At 44.3% G+C, this 25,727-nt stretch overlaps 1 protein-coding gene across 4 annotated transcripts in view; it reads left to right on the forward strand.

The window, feature by feature from the left end:
* The window catches only part of CAGE1 (cancer antigen 1), a 32,348-nt gene that overhangs the window by 3,642 nt on the left and 2,979 nt on the right, over positions 1-25,727 (forward strand). The window contains exons 1-10 of one of the 4 annotated variants that reach the window (XM_048508070.1): positions 7,124-7,255; positions 7,367-7,652; positions 8,654-9,132; positions 10,792-10,983; positions 12,798-14,012; positions 14,666-14,788; positions 16,668-16,817; positions 21,638-21,733; positions 23,566-23,640; positions 23,958-24,068. In XM_048508070.1, the coding sequence (XP_048364027.1) occupies positions 7,235-7,255; positions 7,367-7,652; positions 8,654-9,132; positions 10,792-10,983; positions 12,798-14,012; positions 14,666-14,788; positions 16,668-16,817; positions 21,638-21,733; positions 23,566-23,640; positions 23,958-24,068 (2,748 nt within the window). In that variant the 5' untranslated portion in view covers positions 7,124-7,234. Of the gene's footprint in view, positions 1-2,585; positions 2,683-7,123; positions 7,256-7,366; positions 7,653-8,653; positions 9,133-10,791; positions 10,984-12,797; positions 14,013-14,665; positions 14,789-16,667; positions 16,818-21,637; positions 21,734-23,565; positions 23,641-23,957; positions 24,069-25,727 lie in introns of those variants that run through there. The other 3 variants (XM_048508073.1, XM_048508072.1, XM_048508074.1) reach the window with 3 other exon arrangements.

Here is a 25,727-nt window from a genome sequence, read left to right on the forward strand (position 1 = left end):
AAAGAGGATCAAGATTGGTAGCCATAAATCAACTTCTCCTCCATAAATCTGCGGAATCTTTCATGTCCCTCTGGGGAATCTTTCATGTAGCCATCAATACATGTAAGTTGGCCCAATGGGCATTAGCAGTTCACTGAGGCCGCCTGGGGCAAGAGAGTGATGCAGGAGCAAGGCACCCAAGCCCCTTTCCCTGTGGTCCTGATCCAAGTAAGTGCCCTGAGAGTAGATCTCTCCAAGCACGGAATTTTTAAGGCACAGCTGACTGCAAATTATTGTGGTGGGCCTGGAGAGGACACAAATAAGAAGTAATACTCAGATCAAATGTAGTTAGGGCTTCAATGGACAGGCACTTGCAAAACAGTATTGAAGAGAAAGCCTGGTCATGCAGCAATGACAGACAGAAAAATGGACCCATTTTCAATTCAATTGTGATTCATATCCTTCTATAAGATTTCCTTTTTTTTTCTTCATTCATCTCAGACTTCCCAGTATATTCACACAATGATCATTTACCATAATTGTTGTCTGGAAACAATAAGACTAATCTATTACCATACCTGTAGGTCTTCATTTAACAGTTGCCTTGAAGATGCGTCCGCAGCAATAATCAACTTATGCCTAATGTATTGTCGAAGGCTTTCATGGCCGGAATCACTTGGGTGCTGTGTGGTTTCCGGGCTGTATCCTCTGAAGATGCCAGCCACAGATGCAGGCGAAACGTCAGGAGAGAATGCTGCTAGAACACGGCCATACAGCCCGGAAACCACACAGCACCCAAAACTTATGCCTAATTGTTCATTTACATACAGGCTCTCCTTTTGCAATGGCACTGAAGGACCTGAAGAGGTCAATGGACATGGGGCAAAGGGATAGAAGCAGTCTGTGTGTTATGCTGTGTGAGGCTTTGATGGCCCACACCAATGTGGTATAGTGAGTAAGAGTCTTGGGCTAGTATCTGGAAGAGATTCAGGTTCAAACTGTGCCACGGGTCAGTCACATTTTCTCAGTCTAACCTATCTCCCAGTGTTGTTGTGAGGATAAAATGGAGGGCAGAGGAATCTTGTGAGCCACCTTGGGATCCCATTGGGGAAAGAAGCAGGACATAAATTAAATAAATAAATAAAACTTGAATTCCATTGAGAAACCAAGGGTAATTAACAACAATGCACATGAAACTGCCTCATACTTTGGACTGTTAAGGTCAATGCATTTGCTCTGACCTGCATATTCTTTCAAGATCTCAAGTAGAACTCTTTCACATCATTTAATCGCTGATCTTTTAAACTGCAGGTGCTGGGGATAGTTTATGACACTGATGGCGAACCTTTTTGAGACCGAGTGGCCAAATTGCAACCCAAAACCCACTTATTTATTGCAAAGTGCCAACCTGGCAATTTAACCTGAATGCTGAGGTTTTAGTTTAGAAAAAACTGGTTGGCTCCCTCTTCTTCCACCCCACCTGCTTGAGCAAGGGCCAGCCTGCTGTAGCCTCCAGCAAGTCCTGTGCACACTGCTCTGTGCCTCTCTAGCATCTCTGCCTCCTCTGCCCCCCCCCCCCCAGACAGCAGCCACCCGGAGCACAGGCACCAGGCCCACCAGCCGAGTCCTCCCTGCTCACCGTGGTGCGCGGATTTTCTGCCCCCCACATGACGAACTCTGTGTGCACGTGCCCACAGAGAGGGCTCCGAGTGCCACCTCTGGCACCCGTGCTATAGGTTCGCTATCACTGGTTTAGGATTTGTGTTGTGTGACCTAATCAAATGAAAATTTTGGACATTGCATTTTGAACCTGTTGTATTTTTTTTAAAAAAAATTCAAGGTCCACCTCATGTTTTATATGAGTTCAAATGGAAAATCACTAGAATCAAGCAATATTAATAGGTTCACAGACCTCATGGGGTCAGAATGCTGGCATCCGAAACTGCACTAAAAATGGTCATCCTGTTACAGGATTAATAGTGTCCTGTTTTACCAAAGCAGTCTTATTCCAATAATGCAGATCAAACAAAGATTGTATAATGTCCTTACTTTGCATAATGCGTGCCTCACCAACTTGTGACCAACCAGTCTGCATGCAGCCCACAAGTCATATATGACTGCATTCTAAGGACTTAATAAATTTTCTGTTTTTGCTACCTGCTTGGGACTGCAAAAATAAAGAGTAAAAATATTCATACTTGGCTAGTGACTGTGTTCAACCTTAGGAGTCACAAATTGAGCAGGACAGTCGAAAGAATTAGGTGGATTCAGCCAGCTTTCCTTGCTGGGGAAATGGAAAAGAAACATTCCCTTTGACCTCTGAAAATACTATTCTGTCAATTGGGAAACTTGAATGGACAAATTGTGTAGGTGGAGGCAGTGACAAATAGCTGGATCTAACCCAGTAATTTTACAATAATGTACGACTGGCTACTTGATGTCCACAGTTCATACATTCCTCAGCAATCGGTAGTTTATATGCTAACATTCTTTTAGTCATTTTGACTGCGTATTTACTACATAGGTTGTTTTGTGCCCACAAATGCCCTTTTCCCATAACAGTCAATTGTTTTTTCTTTTTCTTTTCTTTTTTGGTGTGTTTGTAGGATGAAATGCTGGGCACAAGGATGAGAAGTGAATGTGACCACACTCTTTACAAGGGGGACCACCTTTCTGAGCCACTGTTTGAAGATTTCTTATATGGTAGCTACCTTTTATGAGCCTATCCTATAAACCAAAAAGGACTTGAACTCTCATTGCTTCCTGTGTATTGGAATAATGGTTGCATATTTTATAAAAAGCGGATGGGTACAGAGGTGTCCAAGTTGACTAAGAAGCAGCCTCTCTTGAAATTGCAGCAACGTTCTGGAAGCCAACATGAAAAGATTCTATGTTTTGTGATGCCACCATGGAAACCATTGGCAGGTTTAAATAAACAGGAGTCTTGTGACACCTTAAAAACAAACAAAATGTTATTCCAATATAAGGTTTCATGGACTAGAGCAGGGGTGTCCAACTCTGGCACTTCAGACGTTCATGGACTACAATTCCCATCAGCCCCTGCTGACATGGTCAATTGGCAATGCCAGCAGGGGCTGATGGGAATTGTACTCCATGAACATCTGAAGCACTAGAGTTGGACACCCCTGGACTAAAGCGTACTTCTTCAGATGCAACGAGCAGATCCTCACTATGCTCTCTTTTTATGTAAGGTGTATGAAAACAGGGACAAGGTATATGAAAACAGGGACAAGGAGCTATGACATGCAGGAAGTACAGGAATGTAATTATTAAAGATCTAATGACAAATATAGACATCATTCATTACTTAACACCTGTCATGGGTACTATGTCCCAAATTTTACTGAGATAGTTAACATTTTGTTATGAGATAACAATTCCAACTCCTGGTTCAACACACAGTTGAGAAAAGAGAAGAATGTGAAACCACTTAGTTAATTGAGCAGTCTCCCTTTGAAGTTTGTTGCTGAAAGATGGAGACTTTCAGGCAGGGGTGTACCGTTGTAAAGTGGCGGCCACTCCCCCCACCCCACAGCTGCACCCATCCCACAACTGCGGCCCAGGGCCCCTCCCGTCACTTACCCAGCTGCCACACTGCCACAGGAGCCCACAGTGGCCCTGGGTCTTCCCCTGACGTCAGACTGTGCGCTGCCGGCATGTCCTGATTGGCGGTGGAGGAACATACAGTGATGAGCAGTAGCAGTGGTAGCAAGGTGGCCAAAGAAGCAGCTGGTGAGCAGGAGTGCAGTAGGTGGGTAAGTTGCTGCTGCTTGCTCCTGGGAAGAGGGCAGGGGAATAACCCAAGCGCCCCCCCCCCCCACATGATATGTTAGGGTGGCGCCTGGGTCGTATGACCCCTCTGGCCTCCTCCTAAATCCACTACTGCTTTCAGTTGGTTCTGGGATACTGAAATGTTCTCTCACTGTTTTCTGAATATTGTAGTTTTTAACATCAGATTTCTCTGGTTATTCTTTTTCATAGAAACTGGCCAATTTGACCTTAGAGAAAACAGAAGGCATTATTGCCCTATGCAGTAGTATATATCATACTGGAGCATAAGCAAGCAGAGAAGCCTAAGATGGTTTAATTGATTTAACCGGGTCCTGAAACAGCATTAGCCAAATGTACAAGAGAGGGGGAAAGTTGTTATCTTGGCTGTGATTTCTGTAGAATTAGTGGCAGGCTGAAAAAGAATGGCTTTGGCCATGAGACCTGAGCATTAGCCAATTAGTTGTTGTGAACTTGGAGATGTGGTAGGAACTGTTTTATATGGAGAAGTAGAAGATGAGGAGCTTCCTGGAAGTCACTTGAGTATGATTTCTTGTACAAGTTGACTTTCACTATTAGGGTTGGATTGAGGATTTAGAGTTGCAGATTCTGCCTTTGGTCCTATGACTAGTGGCTTTGCCGTAGGTAGGAAATCAGTGTTCAATTCAGGCTCAACTGGAAACTTTCATCTGCCATCTCATCCATATGTTCAAAAATTGGGATCGTTTTAAAAGTGAACTGACCCAAAGAATCAAAGATGTATCACGACAGTCTGATCTGGCAAGATATTCAGATTTTCCTCTATGCTATACACAGAAATATATCACTGCCCCTGCTCCTTACTTAACTTATCTGGATAATAAAGATCTAAGGAGAGCTTTTACTCTTGCAAGAAGTGCGCATTTACCTTCTGCTGTCTTAGAAGGGAAATATCAAAAGATACCTTGTGCTGCAAGGTTATGTTCTTGCTCTCTGAATTCTGTAGAAACTATAGAGCATATGTTATTAAAGTGTCCCCTTTATGAGGAGGCAAGGAAAAAATGCCTGTCACATCTACTACACAAAATGACATACTGTTCTGATAAAGTTTGTTGTGAAAAACTATTACAAGATAAGAAGGAGAATATTACTAAATGGGTAGCAAAATTCTGTCTATTGATTATGGAAAAGAAAAAATGATCTGAATATTTATTTATTTATTTTATTTATTATTTGATTTAATATACCGCCCTATCCCCGAAGGGCTCAGGGCGGTGAACAATAAAATATAAAAGCATACATATAAATTAAAACAGTTACAGTCTAAAACGATGCCCCACAAAACCCATATGCAACCCTCCCAGGAGTAAAGTAGTGGGTCCTGATGTTGGTAGGGACCCCTGTAGAGCAGGGGGGGCGGGGGCGGGGGCATCCTCAGCGGCTGGTCTCTCCGAAGGCCCGGTGGAACTCGGTCTTACAGGCCCTGCGGAACTCTCCAAGGTTCCGCAGGGCCCGGATAGCAGGTGGTAGAGTGTTCCACCAGGCAGGGGCTAGAGCCGTAAAGGCCCTGGCCCGAGTGGAGGCCAGCCGCATCATTGAGGGGCTAGGAATCTCCAGTAAATTGGCCTCTGCTGAGTGCAGAGGTCGACCTGGGACATATGGGGTAATGCAGTCCCGAAGGAACTCAAGGAGGCTTACAATGTAAATTAAACAACCATAAGAATACATAGAAGGTCATAATTGAAAAACAATTCAGGACTGCCGATAGAAAAGTTAGTCAAATGTTGTCCTAAATAAACTGCCAGCCATTCAGAAGGAAGGAATTTGAATCCCTAACACTGCAATTCTAAGCAGAGTTGAATGCGCTTCTAAGCCTATTGAAGTCAAGTCTGTTTTTGGTTTTTAATACTGTATTTTAATCATATTGTCAGCTATTTTGAGCATGAAGAAGAACTGGGATCTAATTTTTAAAAAATAGGTCAGCAGTACCTACTCAAAGGAAATCCTTTCCCACTGCTTGAGTGTTTTATCGTGCTTTAAACCAAAGGCCCCTAAAATAACCTTGGCAAGAAACAGTCACGATGTCTCCAGTGATACAAATAAAATTGGAAAAAAGACGATGGTGCAAATGAAGAAGAATCCTTTCTTATTCTGGTAAAAAAAAATCCTACACGTTTTGCAATAAAACTTTTCCTGGGGAAGAATCTGTTAGCCCGTACATATTTTACATCAAGAATGCAAGATCTGTCAACCTGGGCCACACCATTCAGAAAAATGGCCACTGCACCCATGGTTTGTACTGAAGGCACATTTGCAAAGTCAGCATGGCTGCAGAGAAGTGTGCAGCTGGATAGAAAGCAAAGCAACCCGGAGTCTTCTGCCAGAAGGCCTCGTGACCTTGGTTTCTCTTGATAAGTGGCGGGTCCTTATCGTATCTTCCTGACCTCCAAGTCAGCCGCAAAGGAATCCTCCAGCATCTTCAGATTGTCCAGGTCTAATGAGGGTTCTGATGTTGCTGCTTCCATCATGTTCATACTGTGCAGACCCTGCTTTCGGTCCCCTGCAAACATCCTGTATCCAAAGAAAAGAGCGATCACCAAAACAGCCAGTACAGATACTGATGCCAGAGCTATGGCAATTGTTTCATCTCGGTGATATGAATGAGATGAATTGAAAGGCATCGCATTGGTGGGATCCGGTGGAAAGTTCTCTGTGAAGTTGACATTGCACAAGTCGGTGCTGCAGCAGCAGAATCGATATGTCTCATTCTGAACTAAAGATGGGGTGGTGGTTACGATGCACTCTTCCGAATGACAGTCGTGGGGGTCGCCTAAGTGAGACCAGCATCCTTGCTTCACAAGATGTATGTCTCCTTCTCGTGTCTTCTCCCAGAGACCATAGCAGGTGCTGCCTTTCATACACAGGACGGTATCATTCTCTTGAGAAATCCGACTTTCGTTAATTCCATGATCATTTTGATAGAAGTCCCTAGAAGCGCACGTTGTCTCTTCACTCTGAGCAGCCGCCGCAATGCCGAGCAGCAAGGTGGCACTGGCGAAGAGCAGCACCAGCAAAAGGTGCTGCTGCAACGAGGCAGTCATATTTGGGAGGTGGGGGGACATCAGGGCGAGGGAGGTGTATAATAATAATTTTTAAAAAAGTAACGATCCCGACAAGAAGAAATCTCCTGTCTCCAAAGCGTCTTTTTCTGTTTTAAAAAACCCTCTTGGTTTGCAGCAATCCAGTCTGAAAGGGCAAATGGCAGACGAGCGCGGCTGCCTGAGGTCTTACTCCATTACGCGAGTCCGTCTTCATATTTCAAAAGGCCCAGGTTTCCCAGGAAGGGGCGTGGCGGGAGGAAACACCGCCCCACCCAAATAATAAACCCCTTTGAGTCACTTCGCATTTAAAAATAACCAGGCGTCGCCTCTTTCGAGAGGAATGTCCAGCGCCCGTCGCCCCATGTTGGGTCTGGGAACGGAAAATAATGGGGAGGCACGATGCGATGCTGGGGGCGGACCCACTTCGGCCTAGACGGGGGGGAGGGGGCAGGAAAAGAAGGGGGGGAGAGCTTCTCGGAGTCCCCTGACGAAGCAGCATCCACCGGGGAGGCCCTTTTCCCTCTGCAGCCGAGCCCCTCTCGCTCCCCCACGGCTGCGAAGGGGGGAGCCTCCTCTCGCCGCCCGACCTTCCTTCACGGCGCCTCGTCGGAAGGGCGCTCCGGCTCCCCCGCCTTGTGGAGCCGCCTTCCTCGCTTCGCCCTGCGGGCAAGTGTGTGGCAAGAGAGGCGTCTGGGCGGGCGAGGAATGAAGAAGGGGGGGGGGGGTTCTCTCGCCGCCTCCCCGTCCCCGGCGCTCCCCTCCCTTTCCCCTCAGCCCAGACACAAAGGGGAGTCGCCGCTTATGGTATCCCCCCTTAGATATTTTTGTTTAGTTTAGTATTTTTATGATGTTTGGTGTGTATAATGATATAGTAAGAACATAAGAACTAGCCTGCTGGATCAGACCAGAGTCCATCTAGTCCAGCATTCTGCTACTCGCAGTGGCCCACCAGGTGCCTTTGGGAGCTCACATGCAGGAGGTGAACGCAATGGCCTTCTGCTGCTGCTGCTGCTCCTGAGCACCTGGTCTGCTAAGGCATTAGCAATCTGAGATCAAGGAGGATCAAGATTGGTAGCCATAGATCGACTTCTCCTCCATAAATCTGTCCAAGCCCTTTTTAAAGCTGTCCAGGTTAGTGGCCATCACCACCTCCTGTGGCAGCATATTCCAAACACCAATCACACGTTGCGTGAAGAAATGTTTCCTTTTATTAGTCCTAATTCTTCCCCCCAGCATTTTCAATGAATGCCCCCTGGTTCTAGTATTGTGAGAAAGAGAGAAAAATTTCTCTCTGTCAACAATTTTCTACCCCATGCATAATTTTATAGACTTCAATCATATCCCCCCTCAGACGTCTTCCTCTCCAAACTAAAGCAGTCCCAAGCGGCTGCAGCCTCTCCTCATAAGGGGAGAGGATTGCTCCAATCCCATTCAATCATCCTCGTTGCCCTTCTCTGCACTTTTTCTATCTCTTCAATATCCTTTTTGAGATGTGGCGACCAGAACTGAACACAGTACTCCAAGTGCGGTCGCACCACTGCTTTATATAAGGGCATGACAATCCTTGCAGTTTTATTATCAACTCCTTTCCTAATTATCCCCAGCATAGAGTTTGCCTTTTTCACAGTATAATGATATATAGATGGATAGTGCTGGAATACGGGAGAGAGATCTGCATTCTTGTTTTGTTGTAGATATTTTGGAGATTTGTAATATATCTGGTCATTGACTGTAAATAAAGTCTTCTTCTTCATCTGCCATCCATCTTTGATTTATTTATGAATATTCTATCTGATTACATGCAGATTCTGAAGATGCTTCAGAAAAACTAATGACACCACTCAACACTCTGAGAACTTGCCCTGTAGATAAAGATTGTTCCTATACTAGCGAGTGGAAAGACTCCAATGAAGAATTATCATCCCAAGAAGAAGCAACGCAACAGTGCAGAATACTGGATAAGCAAAAGGAAAGCTGTGGAATGGCAAAAGACCATGGTCAAGAGGCAGCCTGGGAACTCACGACTGAGGAAGCTTTACCAGGCAAGGACTTATTCTTGGATACATTGGCCATGCCTACCCAGGAAGATCCATTGGTAATCATGGGGGAATCATTACTGGACAGCATTGTGAAGGACTCCCCCATCAAAGAAGTATCAAGTTTTCTCACTCAGCCCACCAGCTCTTTATTGAAGACAGAGGAGTCTTTTGCAGATGAAGATTTCCCTATTACATCGGAAGTTTCAAATGTGGCTGAAAAAACATCTGATCAGGATGGAAATGTGGTAAGCTTCTCTTTAACTCTGTGCAAAAAAAATTGGAACAAACGTGATGAAAATGAGACTTCTTCCACCAGAAATGAGCAAATGTACATCAGCTATGGCTTTGTTTTCCATTTGTACAGCTAATGGCCCCATCCAAAGGGAGGAGCCCAAATCCGTCTGTGGAGGTGGCACAGGCCTAGATCTGCAGACTTTCCCCGGCAGAGGGGTGGGTCTGTTGGTGGGTGGCCACTGTAGCCAGATGAAATGACCAGACATGGGTGCACAAGCCACACCAGTTTTCCTGTGCATTCCCTGCCTATGGCAGTGTCGGATGGAGGTTCGGGGGGGGGGGTGGTTCTGGGGGTCATGGCTGGGGAGAGCTGATGTTAGTCAGCTTCCACCTCCGCTTTGCCACCAGAAATGTTGGTGCCTGGCTCCTGGACTTACACCACCTTTTCGGTGGTGTAAATCCATGGCAACCCTATAGAAGGCTTTATGCCAGTGGTGGAGGAGTTGTTTGCCTTTTTGGCTCCCTGTGCTGCAGTAAAGCTGTACTGGGAATTATGGGAATTCCCATCAGCCCCTGCTTTTCTTAATAGCAACTGTAGCGGGGAAAGCACAATCTTTCTGTCAGGAAAATAAAGTAATTACAGCGGTGAGCTGACTGACAAACATCTCAGTGATATGTGTGTATTTGGCCTTTGAGTCTTTGGTAATCACATGTGACCACTGGGAAGTTAAGAGGTCATCTCTCCCAACTAACATACAAACTAGAACAGTGGTCAGACATACCACAATGTTTAAGAATCCTTGGATTCTCTAAGGGCTTTAAGCGTCAAACGGCAGCTTGCTATAATCAAGTTATTGCTGTTTAGTGATCCTTTAAGTTTCCTCCCTACTCTTCCTCTGCCTGAAAACAGAATTGAAGGTAAATGTAACAGACTCATTGAGTTAGACCCCTGTAAGCCCATTGTCTTCAGTGGATTTAGAAGGGTATAATTCTGCTTCAGATTGCATTGTGTATCTCTAAGGTGAAAACACTATGTTCCATTAATGAAGTCATGTTGAACAGTTTTGGATGCTACCAATCCCCAAAGGATGCTACCAATCTTGATCCTCCTTGATCTCAGATTGCAAATGCCTTAGCAGACCAGGTGCTCAGGAGCAGCAGCAGCAGCAGAAGGCCATTGCTTTCACATCCTGCATGTGAGCTCCCAAAGGCACCTGGTGGGCCACTGCGAGTAGCAGAGTGCTGGACTAGATGGACTCTGGTCTGATCCAGCAGACTGGTTATTTATTTATTTATTTATTTATTTATTTATTTATTTATTTATTTATTTATTTATTTATTTATTTATTTGATTAATTATTTAATTAGTTACTTTGTTTATAAACTGCTCCCCCCCCCCCCCCAATAGTGCTGATTATAATTGTATCTCACTTTGGGAACAACACGCTTTGTGCTTAGGGGCTATCAAGAGATCTTCCATCTAGAGTCTAGACACTGACAAGACTTACTTCCCCTTAGAATCTGCAAGGTTTTTTGCTCTTTTATTCGTTTATTTAATCACCCATTCTTCAACCACAGTTGGCTCCCAAAGTGGCTCACAACAATTTATATTCAGTACAAACTGTGTTTTCATTCCCAGTCAGTGAACAAACTCTGAATCTTTTTGATAGGTGGACACTGAACAACCCACCAAATCAGCAGACGCAGGGCTCACTGTTTCTCCAGATACTTTGGACGAAAACGTCAACTATATTTGCACTCTCATGCAATCAAACAGACACTTAAAAGAACGTCTCAAGAGGAACCTGGCATATTGTACCAATCAAGAAGAAGCGGTTAGCAGCCCTTCTCCACCAGAAAGTGTAAGACGCCTTTTTATTTCTTCATTTTATTCATGGGGGGGGGGGGGCGCTATGGGAAAAGGCAGCACTGCTGTGAAAATATGTAAATGCATCAGTAAAAAAGAAAGACAAAACAGATTATTTTCTTATTTAAAGGAAGACTTGTTCTTAGAAGATTAGTCATCGCTTGATAAAGTGAATGAGTGAATGAACCATCACTGATGTTATATCACAGATAGGACTTTTGTATCTCATGAACCACAACTGAGGCTGAAATTTCTAGAGATTTGGGGATGAAACCTGGGGAGAGTTGAGTTTGGGGAGGGGAAGAAAGGGAAGGAAACACCTCAGTAGGATATAGAGTCTCTCCAAAGCAGCCATCTTCTTCAGGAGAACTGATCTCTGTTGTCTGCAGATCAGTTGTAAATCTGGATGGTCTCCAGGCCCCGCCCAAAGGTTAGCAACCATAGACACATTGGGTTTCAGGAAATTTACATAATGTATTCAGTTAACAAGTATCAAGAGACTGTGGAGGAGCTGCAGCTTAGCAGTTACAGTAAGTTGTGTTTACAGAAGGTGGTCACCTTTGTGAACCGGGACGGGGGGGCGGGTAGGTGGTCTCGCGCAGGGGAGGCTGCCGCACTGCCTTGTGCCCCAGAAGGCAGTGCGGCAGCCTCCCAAAAATCGGGACAATTTGAAGAACCTGCAGGATGCGGGACAGATTGTTTAAAGGCGGGACTGTCCCGCCAAAAGCGGGACGTCTGGTCAGCCTATCCTAGACGCAATCCCATTGAAAATATAACTGTTAAATAGATCTGTTAAGAGTAAACATTTATTTTATTTTATTTTATTTTATTTTATTTTATTTTATTTTATTTTATTTTATTAGACTTGGTGTGCTTCAATTAGACTTCAGTATCACCATTAAAATATTTAAAATGTTTTAAGAAGAATTCAGTAAATTACATTTCAGTACTTTTATACAATTTTCAGATAGTGATAAATAATAACATCCAATGAGGGTCAGCTATGGGTTTGATGGAAAAGAGGGAAGGCTAGATGTTCCCGTAGCTGCTTCAACCATCTGTCTGGTAGAACAGCTCTGTCATACAGGTCATGCGGAATTGCCCCACAGGGCCCTGGTCTCATGGGACAGAGTGTTTCACCAGACTGGGGCCAGGGCAGAGAAAGCCCTGGCCCTGGTTGAGGCCAGCCGGACTTCCTTAGGGCCAGGGACCACCAGCAGATTACTGTTTGTCGAATGAAGTATTCTTTGGAGAATGTACCAAGAGAAACAGTCCCAAAGGTACGCAGGTCCCAGACCTCTTAGGGCTCTGTACGTAAGTACCAGAACCTTGAACTGGTATAACTCTGCCTAAGACCTTGATGACAATCAAAACAGACAATGCAAGGCTAGATAATTAATCAACTCTCTGTGACCCAGTTTCAAATCCGCACTCTGTCCTGAAACTTGCTGAGCTACCATGGGTGAGTCACTCTTTCTCAACCTACCTTAAGGGTGTTGGTTGTGAAGATTAAATGGGGAACAGAGGATCATATGCAACATATGTTGCACTCTGAGTTCCTTGAAGGAAAATCCAGGATAAAAATGTACTAGATTGGTAGTAGATTGAATAGTCCAGAAAGAGCAAGTGTTGGATGCCCAGAAATGCAGCCATAGCAAAAGGACGTCTCTTGAGGTCAAATTATGGAAATGTTCCCACTTTAGTTTGAAAGCTATCAAGTCACTTTCTAACATCTTCTAAAAATTGTAAAATAAACAAATTGATTATTTCCGATCAAGTGATTTGAGCTTCCTTTTTAACTTGAAAAAGGTTGGAACTGTATCCAAAAGAGAACATAAAGCAGAAAAGAAATTAACACCTCTACAAGCAGAGATGGCAAAAGACTGTAGGCAAGGGGATGTAGGAGACCAAGGCATTTCTCCTTCCCACGTTACAAGGAGCTGCTGCCTGAATCCTTATGAAGCATCCCTAAAACTCTATGAGAGAAACACCTTGGAATTTAGTTCAAAGCAACTGCTGCTTCAGGAAGGTGACATGGACTTCTATGGGACAATTAATGGCTTAGGGCACAACCAGCAACAGCAGCTGACCCACATTTTGGATCTTCAGCACTGCAGTGTGGTTTTAGAGAAGAAGATTAGTGAAATGGAGACACTGCTGCTTCAGGAAGGAGATATGGGCTGGGACAAAGCCATCCAGGAACTCAAGCAGGACCAAAAGAAGCAGCAGACCCAAATCATGGATCTCTACTACGATGCTGTTTCCATGGGAACCAGGGTTAAAGAGTTGGAGGTGGACGTTCTCAAGCAGCGTGACTTCTTTGACACCATCAACACCTTGAAGAGGACTGTTGCTGATCTCACAGAAGCCAAGAACAGGGCCACAGAGGAGAAGGACAGGGCAGAAAGTTTCCTGAAGAGCAGAGAAGAGGCTTTCGCCAGCACTAATGGTCATCTTCAGGATGTTGAGGCGGAGAGATCAACTCTGATGCTGCAGCTGAAAAAGTTTAAGGCTGATGTGAGTGCCTTCCAGGGAAAGCTTCAGGAAGAAATGGAACAGAAGGCCAAATACATGGACCAGTGTGTGGAGCTGGACTCCATTTTCCACAGGAAAGAGCAAGAAATACAAGAGCTGAGGAACATCAAGCACCAGTTGGAACAGGAGGTTGGAGGCACTGTGTCAGCTCTGCAAAAGATGAAGGAAGAAAAGCACACCCTTGAGAAGCATGTCAAATCCCTGCAGGCAGTGCTGCAGAGGCAGAAGGACGAGCGGCGGGCTGAAAGGAAAAGGCTGGGCTCCAGATACAACAAACTGGTCGCTCAGATCAAAATCTTGCAGGTGCAGTCTGAGAACGAACAGGCGGAGATGGAGAAAATGCAGCAGCAGGTCCACATGTTCAGAATGGAGAATGACGGACTTCAGCAGCAGGTGGCAAAGGGCAAAAATGAGAACCAGTTACTACAGGCGGAGTCTGCCAGGTGGAAAGAACAGTGTGACCAGATCAGAGAATCACAAACACTGAAGGTACCTGGGGATCTGAAATGGCTGAATAGAAAGATAATTTTAGGGGTACAACTATTCAAGGGATGCCATAGTAGATTACAGGTAGATTCCCAACTGGCTCCCATAATGGCCAGCCAGATAATTTTGAAACTATGGTTCGATGAGGACTTCTACCTTGTTCATGTCCTCCTTAGGCATGTCTGGGAGGGAGGGAGGAAGGGAGCGAGCGAGCGAGCAACTGCAGTAGACTGCCTTCAGGGGGACACTTGGCTTATAATGGAGTAGCAAAACCCTGTCCTTTTTTTTCACTTTAGTGCAAGTTCCTTAAAAAATCTGCCTCAGTGTTTTCAGCTTACTGGGAGATGTCTTTTGACTAGCATTTAGCATGTATGGTATTGTTGGACCCCACAAACCTGGGGTCCATTGTACTTAACCCTGGAGGGCTCCATTGATTATAATAATTCAAATGGTACCCCCAACCCATTTCTCCCTACCCCCAGTCTCCAGACTTGAAATTTGTGAGAACCGTTTGATAAGAAATTTCAAAGCCAGTTTCAGAACCCTCAACGGAAGGAAATCCCCCCCATCTGTACCTCAAGACAGTAGTGAATATTAGTGATGGAAGGATTTAATAAGCCTCCGTGTTCATAAAATACTGTTCTGTTTTTGTCTAGGAGAAGATGCAGTACCAGATTATCGAGGTACTCAGCTATAAGCTTCAACTACAGCAGGAAGAACTGAGGAAAAAAGAAGAAATAATCGCATGGAAGATGCACATTTTGGGAAGGCTTCATTTGGTACATTCATTTTTTGGGGAGGGTATATTCTTAGAACAGTACCAGGGGGTGGGGGATTGTGTAGGACTGAGCCACAATCAGCACAAAATTACATATATGCTTAAGCCATTGATTTCAGTGTGCTACAAGTATAACTGAAGCTGAAACTATACGATGAGTATTCTCTGTTTTGTCACTGTTTTCAGTAGACTATAACAATAGCAGCACGCACATGGTAAGGATTCTCCATTATACATTAATTGCAACCGTGGAGATCTGTAGAGAATTGTTGCAACTGTGGAAATTCTTATGTTCTTATGTTCTTAAACCGGGTGGATGCATTGACAGCAGAGTCTACGCATGAGCTTTCTGCTCTTTCCTGACAGCTGCAATTTCACCCTGCATTTCCCCACCCCTCCCCATACCACTAAAGAATTTTTGAAGGTTTTAAAAAACAATGGTATGGCATTATAATGCCGCAGTAGTTTGTGTTATAAAAATCCCTTAAAAGTTATCTGCAGGGATGGTTACAAGGACCTGGCGGAAGGACCTGGTTACAAGGACCTGGTAGAAGGAAAACAGTGGTCGTTTCCCCATTTACCTCGACCACCATTTGCTGCGCGCTACTCTCAGCCTTGGCGTCATCTCTAGCTCGGGATTCCCCGACCCGAGCCGCGGTGCATCAAAAGGCACCGTTTTGAGGAGAATGGCAGCTGAGAGCCTTGGCAGCGATGAGGAGGCTGACAACGTTGTGGCTGCCTAGCAGTGGGGAAGTGCTGGGACCCAGCTGCAGGAGAGTAGCATGAACTGATGCGGTGGGGAAACGACCAGTATTGATGTGGGTGGGATGTGCAAAAGTGCCCTACTTCCTATCCATTCCACATTCTAACACTCTTGGGCTTCATTCTTCCTGAAAAGATCAAAATAGAGCAGGTTTGAGAATGACAATCATGAGGGTGGGGAAAACTGAAAAAGGAAAAGATTAGAATACAGTATTGCACAGATGGTCCCAAAAAAGCAGCACTCTGGTTTGGAGGCAAATTGGAGAAAAAAATGGGTGTGGCTTTGGGCTGCTATCGAACATCTCAATAAACTATGGTTTGTCTAAACCGTGAATTGTGCAGCAATACCCCCTTCGGGGGTAGGACGGTTTATCAAATCGAATTAATAATAATAATGATAATGATAATGATAATGATAATGATAATGATAATAATAATAATAATAATAATAATAATAATAATAATAATAATAATAATAATAATAATAATAATAATAATAATAATAGCATTGTGTCCAAACCCTGCAGACAGCTTAGGGGGGAAAGGTGCACTTTGAAGTGTTCTCGAAAAAAGATACCTTGAGCAGAAATAAGGTGTCCTGAAGACTTCTTGGGGAAAAGGCTGTGTGGAGTTCCTCCCCAAGATTCCTTTTTTTAGCATCCTCAGGATGTCTTATTTGTGTTGTGCAGAATGGACCGATAATGAGGAAGATCTCTGTGGCATACAAACTGGTCTGACTTTCTGTGTAAAAGGTTTTGTAGCTGTGCCAGAAGATGATTGTAAAGCCAACCATTTCCACCTAGATACTCAACTGGAAAAAAGTAAAAATAAATAAGTTCCCCTAAAGTATTTTACCCCTTTTCTCTTTTAAAAATGCACATATTTTAAACACTCCCCCTTAACCCTAAATTTAAATGACATATTGAAATATTGAAATACATTTTGCATTCATTATACTTACAGTACAATCTTAAGCAGAGCTACATCCTTCTAAAAACTCATTAAAGTCAGTGGGTTTAGAAGGGCATAACTCTGTTTAGGATTGCACTGTTACAGTTCTAATGATCACAGTTACCAAACTAATTCATAATCTTCAATGTATGCTCTGTTTAAAACAGGACATGAAGTCAGTGCAGTCTGATTTGTCCACCAGAAGCCTCCACACTGAAGAAAACCATTCCAACTCTCCCTATGTCCAGAAAGCATCCAACCTCTTGACGAAAATTCGCAGTCTTTTGGCTCTAACAGAGGGCTTACTTACCTGTCAGGTAATGCAAAACAGCCCCTTCAATACCAGTCTAAATAATAACTAAAGAATTAGTTCTATGCTCCATCTGGACCTACTAACCATCTTGGCATTCACTGTATTGTATATTTCCAACACGAATGAAATAAATCTTGCTTCTGTGCCAGGAAAACAAATCGGTCTTATTGTAGTCCCTTCCCTCCAACATTCATCAATCATGATTGTGTAGGCAAAGCCCGTGTATGTTTTATCTGCTGAAGTAATTTTGAAGGCTTTAAATGAATAGGCAGCCAGGGCAGTGACAATCAAACATGACCCAAAATCAACATTCACTGCTTGTTTATGGTGGTAGTGAAAAGCACCTTCAAGTCACAGTTGACTTTCCTATCAACTGTGACCTTGTAGGGTTTTTACAGCAAGAGATGTTGGAAGGTGGTTTGCCTTTGCCTTCCTCCCCATGGGCTGAGAGAGTTCTGAGAGAACTGTAGCTGGCCCAAGGTTAACCAGTAGGTTTCATGTGGAGGAGTAGGGAATTGAACTCGGTTCTCCAGATTATAAACTGCTGCTCTTAACCACTATATGCTGCCTCAGTGCCTGTTTATAGGAAGAGCCATTAAGCAGATCACAAAGGCAAGCACCTATACTGCTATGCAAGGGCTTCCTGCCCAAGCTGTTATGGGATTTTGTTCACATCTGCATGTAAGGCACGGATATCACCGGCTGCTTCTCATCTTATTGTGACCTCTTTCTTAAACATTCTTGGATATTGCTACAATCAAGATGCTTTCATAAATTCACTGAGCCTTGGAAAACAACAACTCTCTAGATATTAATGCGTCATCCAGACATACATTCCCTCTGTTGTGGTTTCATTATTAGCTTATGGAGCTTTCTCATACACCTAAACCGCTTACCTGTGATGAGGTAACGTGATAACAAGAAAACTCTTTTTCGCGCATTATTTTTTATTTTATTTTATTTATTATTTATATTTATACCCTTCTAAAGAGGCTCCAGGTGATTGTCCATCTTACTAAAACAATTTAAAACATCAAATATATACTTTACAATAAAATAATATATAAAATACTAAGCTTCTAGATGGCTGTACTTCCTTTATAAAATACTAAACAACCCTAGTTTGCCCCTTTATGTACCCGGAGGCCAGATGTTCTTATGGTGGAGTTGACATCCAGCTGGCCGCCTGTGAGGAACAGGATGATTTCCACAGGCGCTGACATTATCTTAGATCCAAACTTTCACTGCACAACTAAAAGAGTACTTCCACTTGGGCAAGAAGGGGAATGATTTCTGCTGATTTCCCATTCCCACTACGGACTCCCCACACCACATCGCATGCTGCTCTAAGAGTCCCCTGGAAGGATTACAAAAACTGGGCACATGCACAGACAGGTTGCACACTATGTCACACAGTATACTGTATACCTAGTTGACGGGACATGCATGCGGGCCTCTTCTGGACAATGGCAGTATTAACCAGGCCAGACTTCAGAGCGTTGCAAAGCCTGTGATCGCTTTCAGGTGACTCATTCGGGCCAATGTTCTGTCACTCCAGTACAATGCAAAGCTGTACAGGGAGCTAGGGAACACTAAAGTTTCAGAGTTTGTACGCAGGCTCCAGCGGGAGGAATTTCTGTCAGTAGAATGGGACTTCCTTTTCCCGCACCCATGTTGCTGCAGCCCAAAGTGCTCTCCCAAAATGCTACTTCTGTGGGACAGGAAACCCCAAGGAACAGCATGAGGGATGAGTCTACAATGAAACTAAAGACTCAGGGGAAAAAAATCTACTCGTTGAAATCTATCACTGGATCCAACCCACTGACGACAATCCTCCAAGTATTATTTGGGTTTCACCCTGTAGGGCTCTGTGAGAGCTAGGATTGTCAACACTGGGTTGGGAAATTTGGGGGGTGTTTGGCTAATTTTTATACATGATGTTCAGTGAAATGGACAGTTATTTGAATTTTAAAAAGTACCCCTACTTAACCTGGGAGGCATGAATAATTTCTTGACCAACTGCTCAGGGAATGGAATATTTGTGGCTTTGACATCATTGGTGCACTCGGGACTATAAAGAAGAGTTACATGACGAGAGTGTCGTGCTGTGGTTCTCCATGCCAAGACCAGCATGGACTTGCAACTCGGTTGCTGTTATAGGCACTTGCGGTTGACAAAATCACAAGGGCAGAAGAAGAACTTCATTGAGACTGGTCAGGAGAGTGAACCAATCAAAGCATGATTCATCCCTGCACACTGGAAAGGCAACTTATACATATCTTAGGCAGCCTGGTGTCTTTTTCCTGTTCTCTGAGTGAGCCACTGGCGTAATGACCATTGGGCAAGGTGGGCAGCTGCCCAGGGCATCACCTTGTCGGGGGCATCAAAATGCTGGGTTCGTTTTTGGGTATTTTAGTGGTTTTCCATTTTTGGCCTGCAGGGGGCGCAGTTTTTAGGCTAGCGGCACCAAAATTTCAGCGTATCATCAGGAGACTGTCCTTCTGCTACCCCCCAAGTTTGGTGAGGTTTGGTTTAGGGAGTCCAAAGTTATGGACTCCCAAAGGGGGTGCCCCTATCCCCCATTGTTTCCAATGGGAGCTAATAGGAGATGGGGCTACAGTTTTGAGGGTCCATAACTTTGACCCCCCTGAACCAAACTGCACCAAACCTGGGGGGTATCATCAGGGCATTCTCCTGATGATATGCTGAAATTGTGGTGCTGATATGTCTAAAAATGCACTCCCTAAAGGCATCAATGTCCCGGTGCCAAAAAAAAATTGGTTGTGGTGGAGTGGCCGCCCATGGGGGGGCATCCAACTCAGGTTTTGCCCAGGGCTACAGTTTGCCCAGGGCTGCCTCGTTACGCCCCTGGAGTGAGCATAGCACTAGTAAGAGGTTTGGTGAGCCATTTCAATATTTAAAACACATTAATAAAGTTAGCTTTGCCTGCTGATAATGCGTATGTGTCTTTTTTGTTGTTGTTTCCAATGAGCTGTTTTTGAAGCTATGGAGACTCGATATGAGAATTGGCAGTATGTGCAGATTTCAAGTCTCCGCTAAATGTTAGTAATTTCAGATATCAAATGGGTTACCAAGTGTATCTGGTCGTATGGGTTCCTTTTTTAAAGTGTTGGCGGTTGTGGGAACAGGTGTTTAAGAAATGAGTTATGCTTTTCCTGTATTATAAACTGTTTGCCTGTTTTACACTCGTGTTGTAATTCTTTAAGAGATATTACTGCTGCACTCACAATGCACCAAATGTAGCATAATGGGTGAACATTTTTCTAGGGAACTGTCATCCTGATTTTCTTATGGTATTGTGTGATTCTATTGTATTGGGGTTCATTATTATTGGATTATTGTACTGTACTGAATTTTATTATAGTTTGTAAGCCACACTAAATATGGACTATAGAATAAATAAATTTAATAATAAATAAAAAGTACTAGTCTCAAAGGGGGAAATATGGTGGAAATTTACAGAATCGAGACTAGGTTTGGTTGTCGTCTTGGGGTTGTCAGCTTGCTTCTTTTACCCGTAATCCTTTTCCAGCATACTGCCTGATCTGCAAGAATGCTACGCCTAGGAGTTGCCCTTTGGTCAAGATCAGTGCAGGCATTCCAGAGTCTAATTGTGCCATCCCTGAAGTCTAAACATCCAAGAGATAATGGTATCTGAGATTACCCTTGATGGAGACCTGATGTTTTCATCATGTTTTCATCATGTTTTCATCATGTTTTCATCATGTGATGAGTATGCTCCCCACAGCCATATCCTCTTGGAATGCCTGGATACTGTACATTCTTGATTGACATATATTATCTCTTCTGTCAACTATAAAGGCATAAAACTTGGTTGTTTCTTTTATTTCATACTTCATGCCAATGCTACCAGTGGTTTGTGTGGGCCTTGGTATGCAGATGGAATATATTCCTTATTAATCTTATATTAAGCAGTATTGGGTTTTTTGGGGTTGTAACTGCTATGCATGTTTCTTTTTAATATGTTATATGGTGTAATATATTGTTTTAGATCAGTGTTTCCCAACCTTTTCGAGTCAGAACTCTTGACCTCGAGGTCAGGGTCTCTCATATGACCTGCACTACCCTCACATCTCACGGTACCCACCTTCCCCGGCCATCCCATTGCCCTGCGCCACACCCCCCACCTTCCCCTCCCAGGGTGAAGGGAAGCACGGGGGGAGGGGTGGCTGCTGACCTTGCGGCAGGCTCTGCCCCATGGGCCAGCTCCATGTCCTTGCTGGCGCCGGTGGGAGACACCACAAAAATGAGGGGGGGGGGGCGTTAGTGTTGCCACGGTACCCCTGGGACATGCTCATGGCACCCCAGGGTACTACGGAACCCTGGTTGAGAATGGCTGTTTTAGATTGTTCAGCTCTCTCTCTCTCTCTCTCCATTAGTTAATATTAATTCCCCCCCCCCCCACCTTCCTCCCAGGGTGAAGGGAAGCACGGGGGAGGGTGGCTGCTGACTCCATGGCAGGCTCCTTCTGCCCCATGGGCCAGCTCCATGTCCTTGCTGGCGCCGGTGGGAGACACCACAAAAATGAGGGGGGGGGCGGGTGTTGCCACTGCACTCTGGGACATGCTTCATGGCACCCCAGGGTACTACGGAACCCTGGTTGAGAATGGCTGTTTTAGATTGTTCAGCTCTCTCCTGCAGGTGGATCTGAACTTTCAGCCACTCACTCCATCCAGCCAACAGACTCAGGGAAACTTGGAGCTCCAGGAAGCTCCTTCCTGGACCCAGGATTCTGTGACGGTAGTGCACACTCTTCATTTTATATCACTGTTTATTTGATAGGACAGCAAGACAGTTGCTGACAGTTCCAAGAAGAGTCAAACTGGTATCGAACAAAATGAAGAAACCAAGAGCTTCTCAATTAAAAATAAAACCAAGGTAGCATCCCTCTACCCATCCTGTTCTTGATCTATGTGGGTGGTTAACAGTTGCATCCTAAATGGTTAGGACTATAGAAGGTGCTTTTCACGTACCATTTGTACGATATGGGAATAGAGCATGCTGTTGGAGTATTTAATATGAGAAATTATCTTTTTTAAGTTGATTGGTACAAGTGAAATGACTGTCACAGAGAGGCCATGTTAAATGCCAAGATACCATTTTCTCCAGGATAACTAATTTCTATAGGCTGGAGATCAGTTATACTTCCAAGAGAATTCCAGGCCTCACCTGGACATAGGTAACCACAGAGTGAACTGTGACTTCAGTATTCTGCTAAGCAAACTGGTTCTCGCAGAGTCTACTAATAGAAATGTGGACATTGAGTAGAATCATTTCTGATTAGAACAATTCCAGAAACCTTAGAAGGCCATGACAGCAGTGTTTATTTTTTAAAAAAATTTCTCTTGTGGCTTACAGTTTCAAATTTTAATACGCACAGAATACAGTGGTGGTGGAAAGCGTTATCAAGTTGCAGCCAATTTAAGATGACTCTAGGGTTTTCATTGCAAGAGACATTCAGAGGTGGTTTGCCATTGCTTTCCTCTGCATAGAAACCCTGGAATGCTTTTGTGGTCTCCCATCCAAGTACTAACCAGAGCTGACTCTGCTTAACTTCTGAGATCTGGCAAGACTGGCTAGCCTGGGCCATCCAGGTCAAAACACAAAACACACTAAAACCCCTTTCATAAGTATAGGGGATATGATAATTATTGAGCACATGTACTACAAATATTGTGGTATGAATCAGAAATGGTGGGGGTGACCAATTTGCAGCTATTTTTTGACACGTGGGAAGTGAAGGTCTGCTCCTGACAAGCCAACATGATGTAGCCAGTGCTCAGGAGTCTTTGTCAGAATTCAGGACAGGTGTGGCGAGCAACACGGCTTCCATTTCATACCTAGTTAGTGGACTACAGTGAATTCCCATCAGCCCCTACCAGCTCTGAAGCCAGGTGAAGCCATGCTGGCAAGAGCTGATAATTCACTAGTCCCCTGTCATCAAAAAAAAAAAAAAATGCCAAAGGTCAACTTCACTCGGAGGTCAGATCTGTCAGAGAGGTCACTGGAGTCAAATCCACACACTCTTGCCATGCAAAGCCAAGTTGCTGAGGTAACTCCAGGAGGCGTAGCTTCAAGGGGGAAGGGGCATGTGGTGAGGGTTGCCAGGGACGCAGTAGGCGGGGGGGCATTTTAGGGTGGGCAGGCAGCACTTTCCAGTGCACCAGGCGCTTTCCCCCTTGCCTCTGGGGTAACCTTGGGCCAGTCACACACACAGAGCCTAATCTATTTGACAGGGTTTTTGTGAGGCTGAAATGGAGGAGAGGAAAGTTATGTCAGCTGCTTTGAGTCTCCACTGGGGAGAAACGCAAAATGTAAATGAAGTAAATAAGTAAATTCCAACAAAAGTCTTATTCATGAAAATGCATTGCATCAGCAAATGGATTTCAGAATATTCTTCAAACTAGTAATATATACCAATGATGATACATTTTGAACATTAAATTCAATCCACATCTGTCATTCAGAATCAAAGAAAACTGGATGTGTCCTCTGGGGTATAAGTGAAAGTTCATTTATATAACAGAAGTTACTTGATACTATGTGCAAATTTTACTTCTGTGGGAGGAGATACATATACCGTACCTCCAAGCTTTGTGATTTATAGTTACTGTAAGACTGATTAAAAACAAAGCACAACTGAATGAAATATATATTTGTCTTTCCCGGTGTCCCATGGATTATTTATCTCTATTAATATTTACTTGCAGAAACACAAGAAGAACTCAGCAGCTACACGGGAGTTAATAATTAAGGAGAGATCTTCTGAAGGCCACCACAGTCTGGTGAGTTCTATGGAAAGAAGAGAACATATATGTAAAAGAAAAGCTAAGGAAAAGATTTGGGGGTTTTGCCGAATATTTTTGCAGACGTTTCCAAGAGAAACAAGGCATCCTAAGCATTCTTCTATCCTTTAAAGTGTGTTGAAGTCAATAGGCCCATAAGGGTGTAACTCTGGTTTGGGTGCCATTGAAGGTGTTTTACATAATTGTACAGTGGCGTGCTGACACTAAATAGCTACTGGGGGCAAGCAGTGAAATTGTGTACACACACACACACACAATTTAATTCTGAATGTCCTGATCCTGCCCTCTCTTCACAGCTAACTGGAACTGGGCAAGAGGAATCTCCCCATGGTTCAGATGATCTGCCTGATCTTCTACGAACAAAGCTGAGAGAAAACCACAACCTAACAGACGATAACTGGAGTGTGGTGAGGAAACTCGGAGATGGGAAAGAGGAGCTTGGGAATAAGTTCAGTCGGGTCAGGAGCAGCAGTGGGGTGGTGGTTAAGAGCAGGAGCATTCTGGAAATACCGGGTTTGATTCCTTGCTCTGCTGCTTGAGCTGTGGAGGCTTATCTGGAAAATTCAGATTAGCCTGTACACTCCCACACACGCCAGCTGGGTGACCTTGGGCTAGTCACAGCTTTTTGGAGCTCTCTCAGCCCCACCCACCTCAGAGGGTGTTTGTTGTGAGGGGGGAAGGGCAAGGAGATTGTAAGCCCCTTTGAGTCTCCTACACGAGAGAAAGGGGGGATATAAATCCAAACTCTTCTTCTTCTTCTTCAAATGCAGCGGGGAGATCATTTGTAGTTTATGCATTAAGTCATTAAAGAGCTGTTTACTTTTCTAAGAGAAAAGGATTGAAGCTGGCATATTTGGGACAAAGTGCAAAAAAAAAGTAAGTAGTAACAGACTACTCCTACTCAGCACTTTTAGGACCAATGATGAGCTAGGCACTGCAGGAACCCCAAAATGATGTGGGTCTGATCCCAGAAGACCTGCAGTTTGTTACAGGTGACCAACACTAGGATGGAGGGACAGTGAGTTAGACATAAAAGAGCAGGGCCGTCTTAACATGTGGGCATGCTGGCCATTTGCCCAGAGACTTCACGAGCATAGAGGTCCCATGCTAATCTACGCATGTTGTGACTTGCTGTCAATAAATAAATAAATACCACACTAAACTATAAATATTTGATATTGGAAAATGTATGTTTAGCACGTGTTTTACTAAAGGTAATGAACAATATTAATGTTAATTTTTATGATAACAAGTTGTCATTGACATTCATCTCCGATTTAGAATGAAGGCCACCTCTGCAACCACACGTGTATCATGCACTGCTTTGCCCAGGGGGCTATAATGCTGTTAAGATGGCCCTGTAAAACAGTGAGAAGTAATTATGGGGAGGGTTAGGTAGGAGCAGAGGTGGGATCCAGCAGGTTCTTACAGGTTCCCGAGAGTAGGTTACTAATTATTCGTGTGTGCCGAGAGGGGGTTACTAATTGGTGATTTTGCCACGTGATTTTTGTCTTAGTTACGCCCCTCCTCTCAGCAGTAGCCCGCAGAACTTGAAGCAGTCTAGCAGGAGACGCACCGACGTGCGTGGCAGCCTACGCCTGCGTGCATTTGTTTCCCGCCCAAGGACTGGCACAGTGCCTGCGTCCTTGCCACAGCCCCGCCCAGGAATGCCCCGCCCCCGGAATGCCCATCCACACCCCCGTTGTGCCCCGCCCAGCCCCATTGGCGCTACGCCACGGTTTGAATCCCACCACCATGGGAACCTGTTACTACAATTTTTGGATCCCACCACTGGGTAGGAGGGCTGGTGTAGGAAAGGATGTGTTTTTCTTGAACATAAGGAGAGCAGGAGGTAGCCATATAAACTCAGAAGGGAATGCTGTTTGAGACAGAGAGGGCCGTCAGTGCCACCATGGGATGCCACACACAAATACAGCCACTACAAACTTAAACAAAGGGTTCCTAAGTGGAATGACTAGTTTCTAGAGCCTGAAATGCAACAAGTTAAAGGCAATTCTTTATTAATCAGGCAAATACAGAAACCAGATTGCTAACATTTATACCAG

This window comes from Sphaerodactylus townsendi, linkage group LG09 (genome assembly GCF_021028975.2).
Source record: "Sphaerodactylus townsendi isolate TG3544 linkage group LG09, MPM_Stown_v2.3, whole genome shotgun sequence".
Lineage (NCBI taxonomy): Eukaryota > Metazoa > Chordata > Lepidosauria > Squamata > Sphaerodactylidae > Sphaerodactylus > Sphaerodactylus townsendi.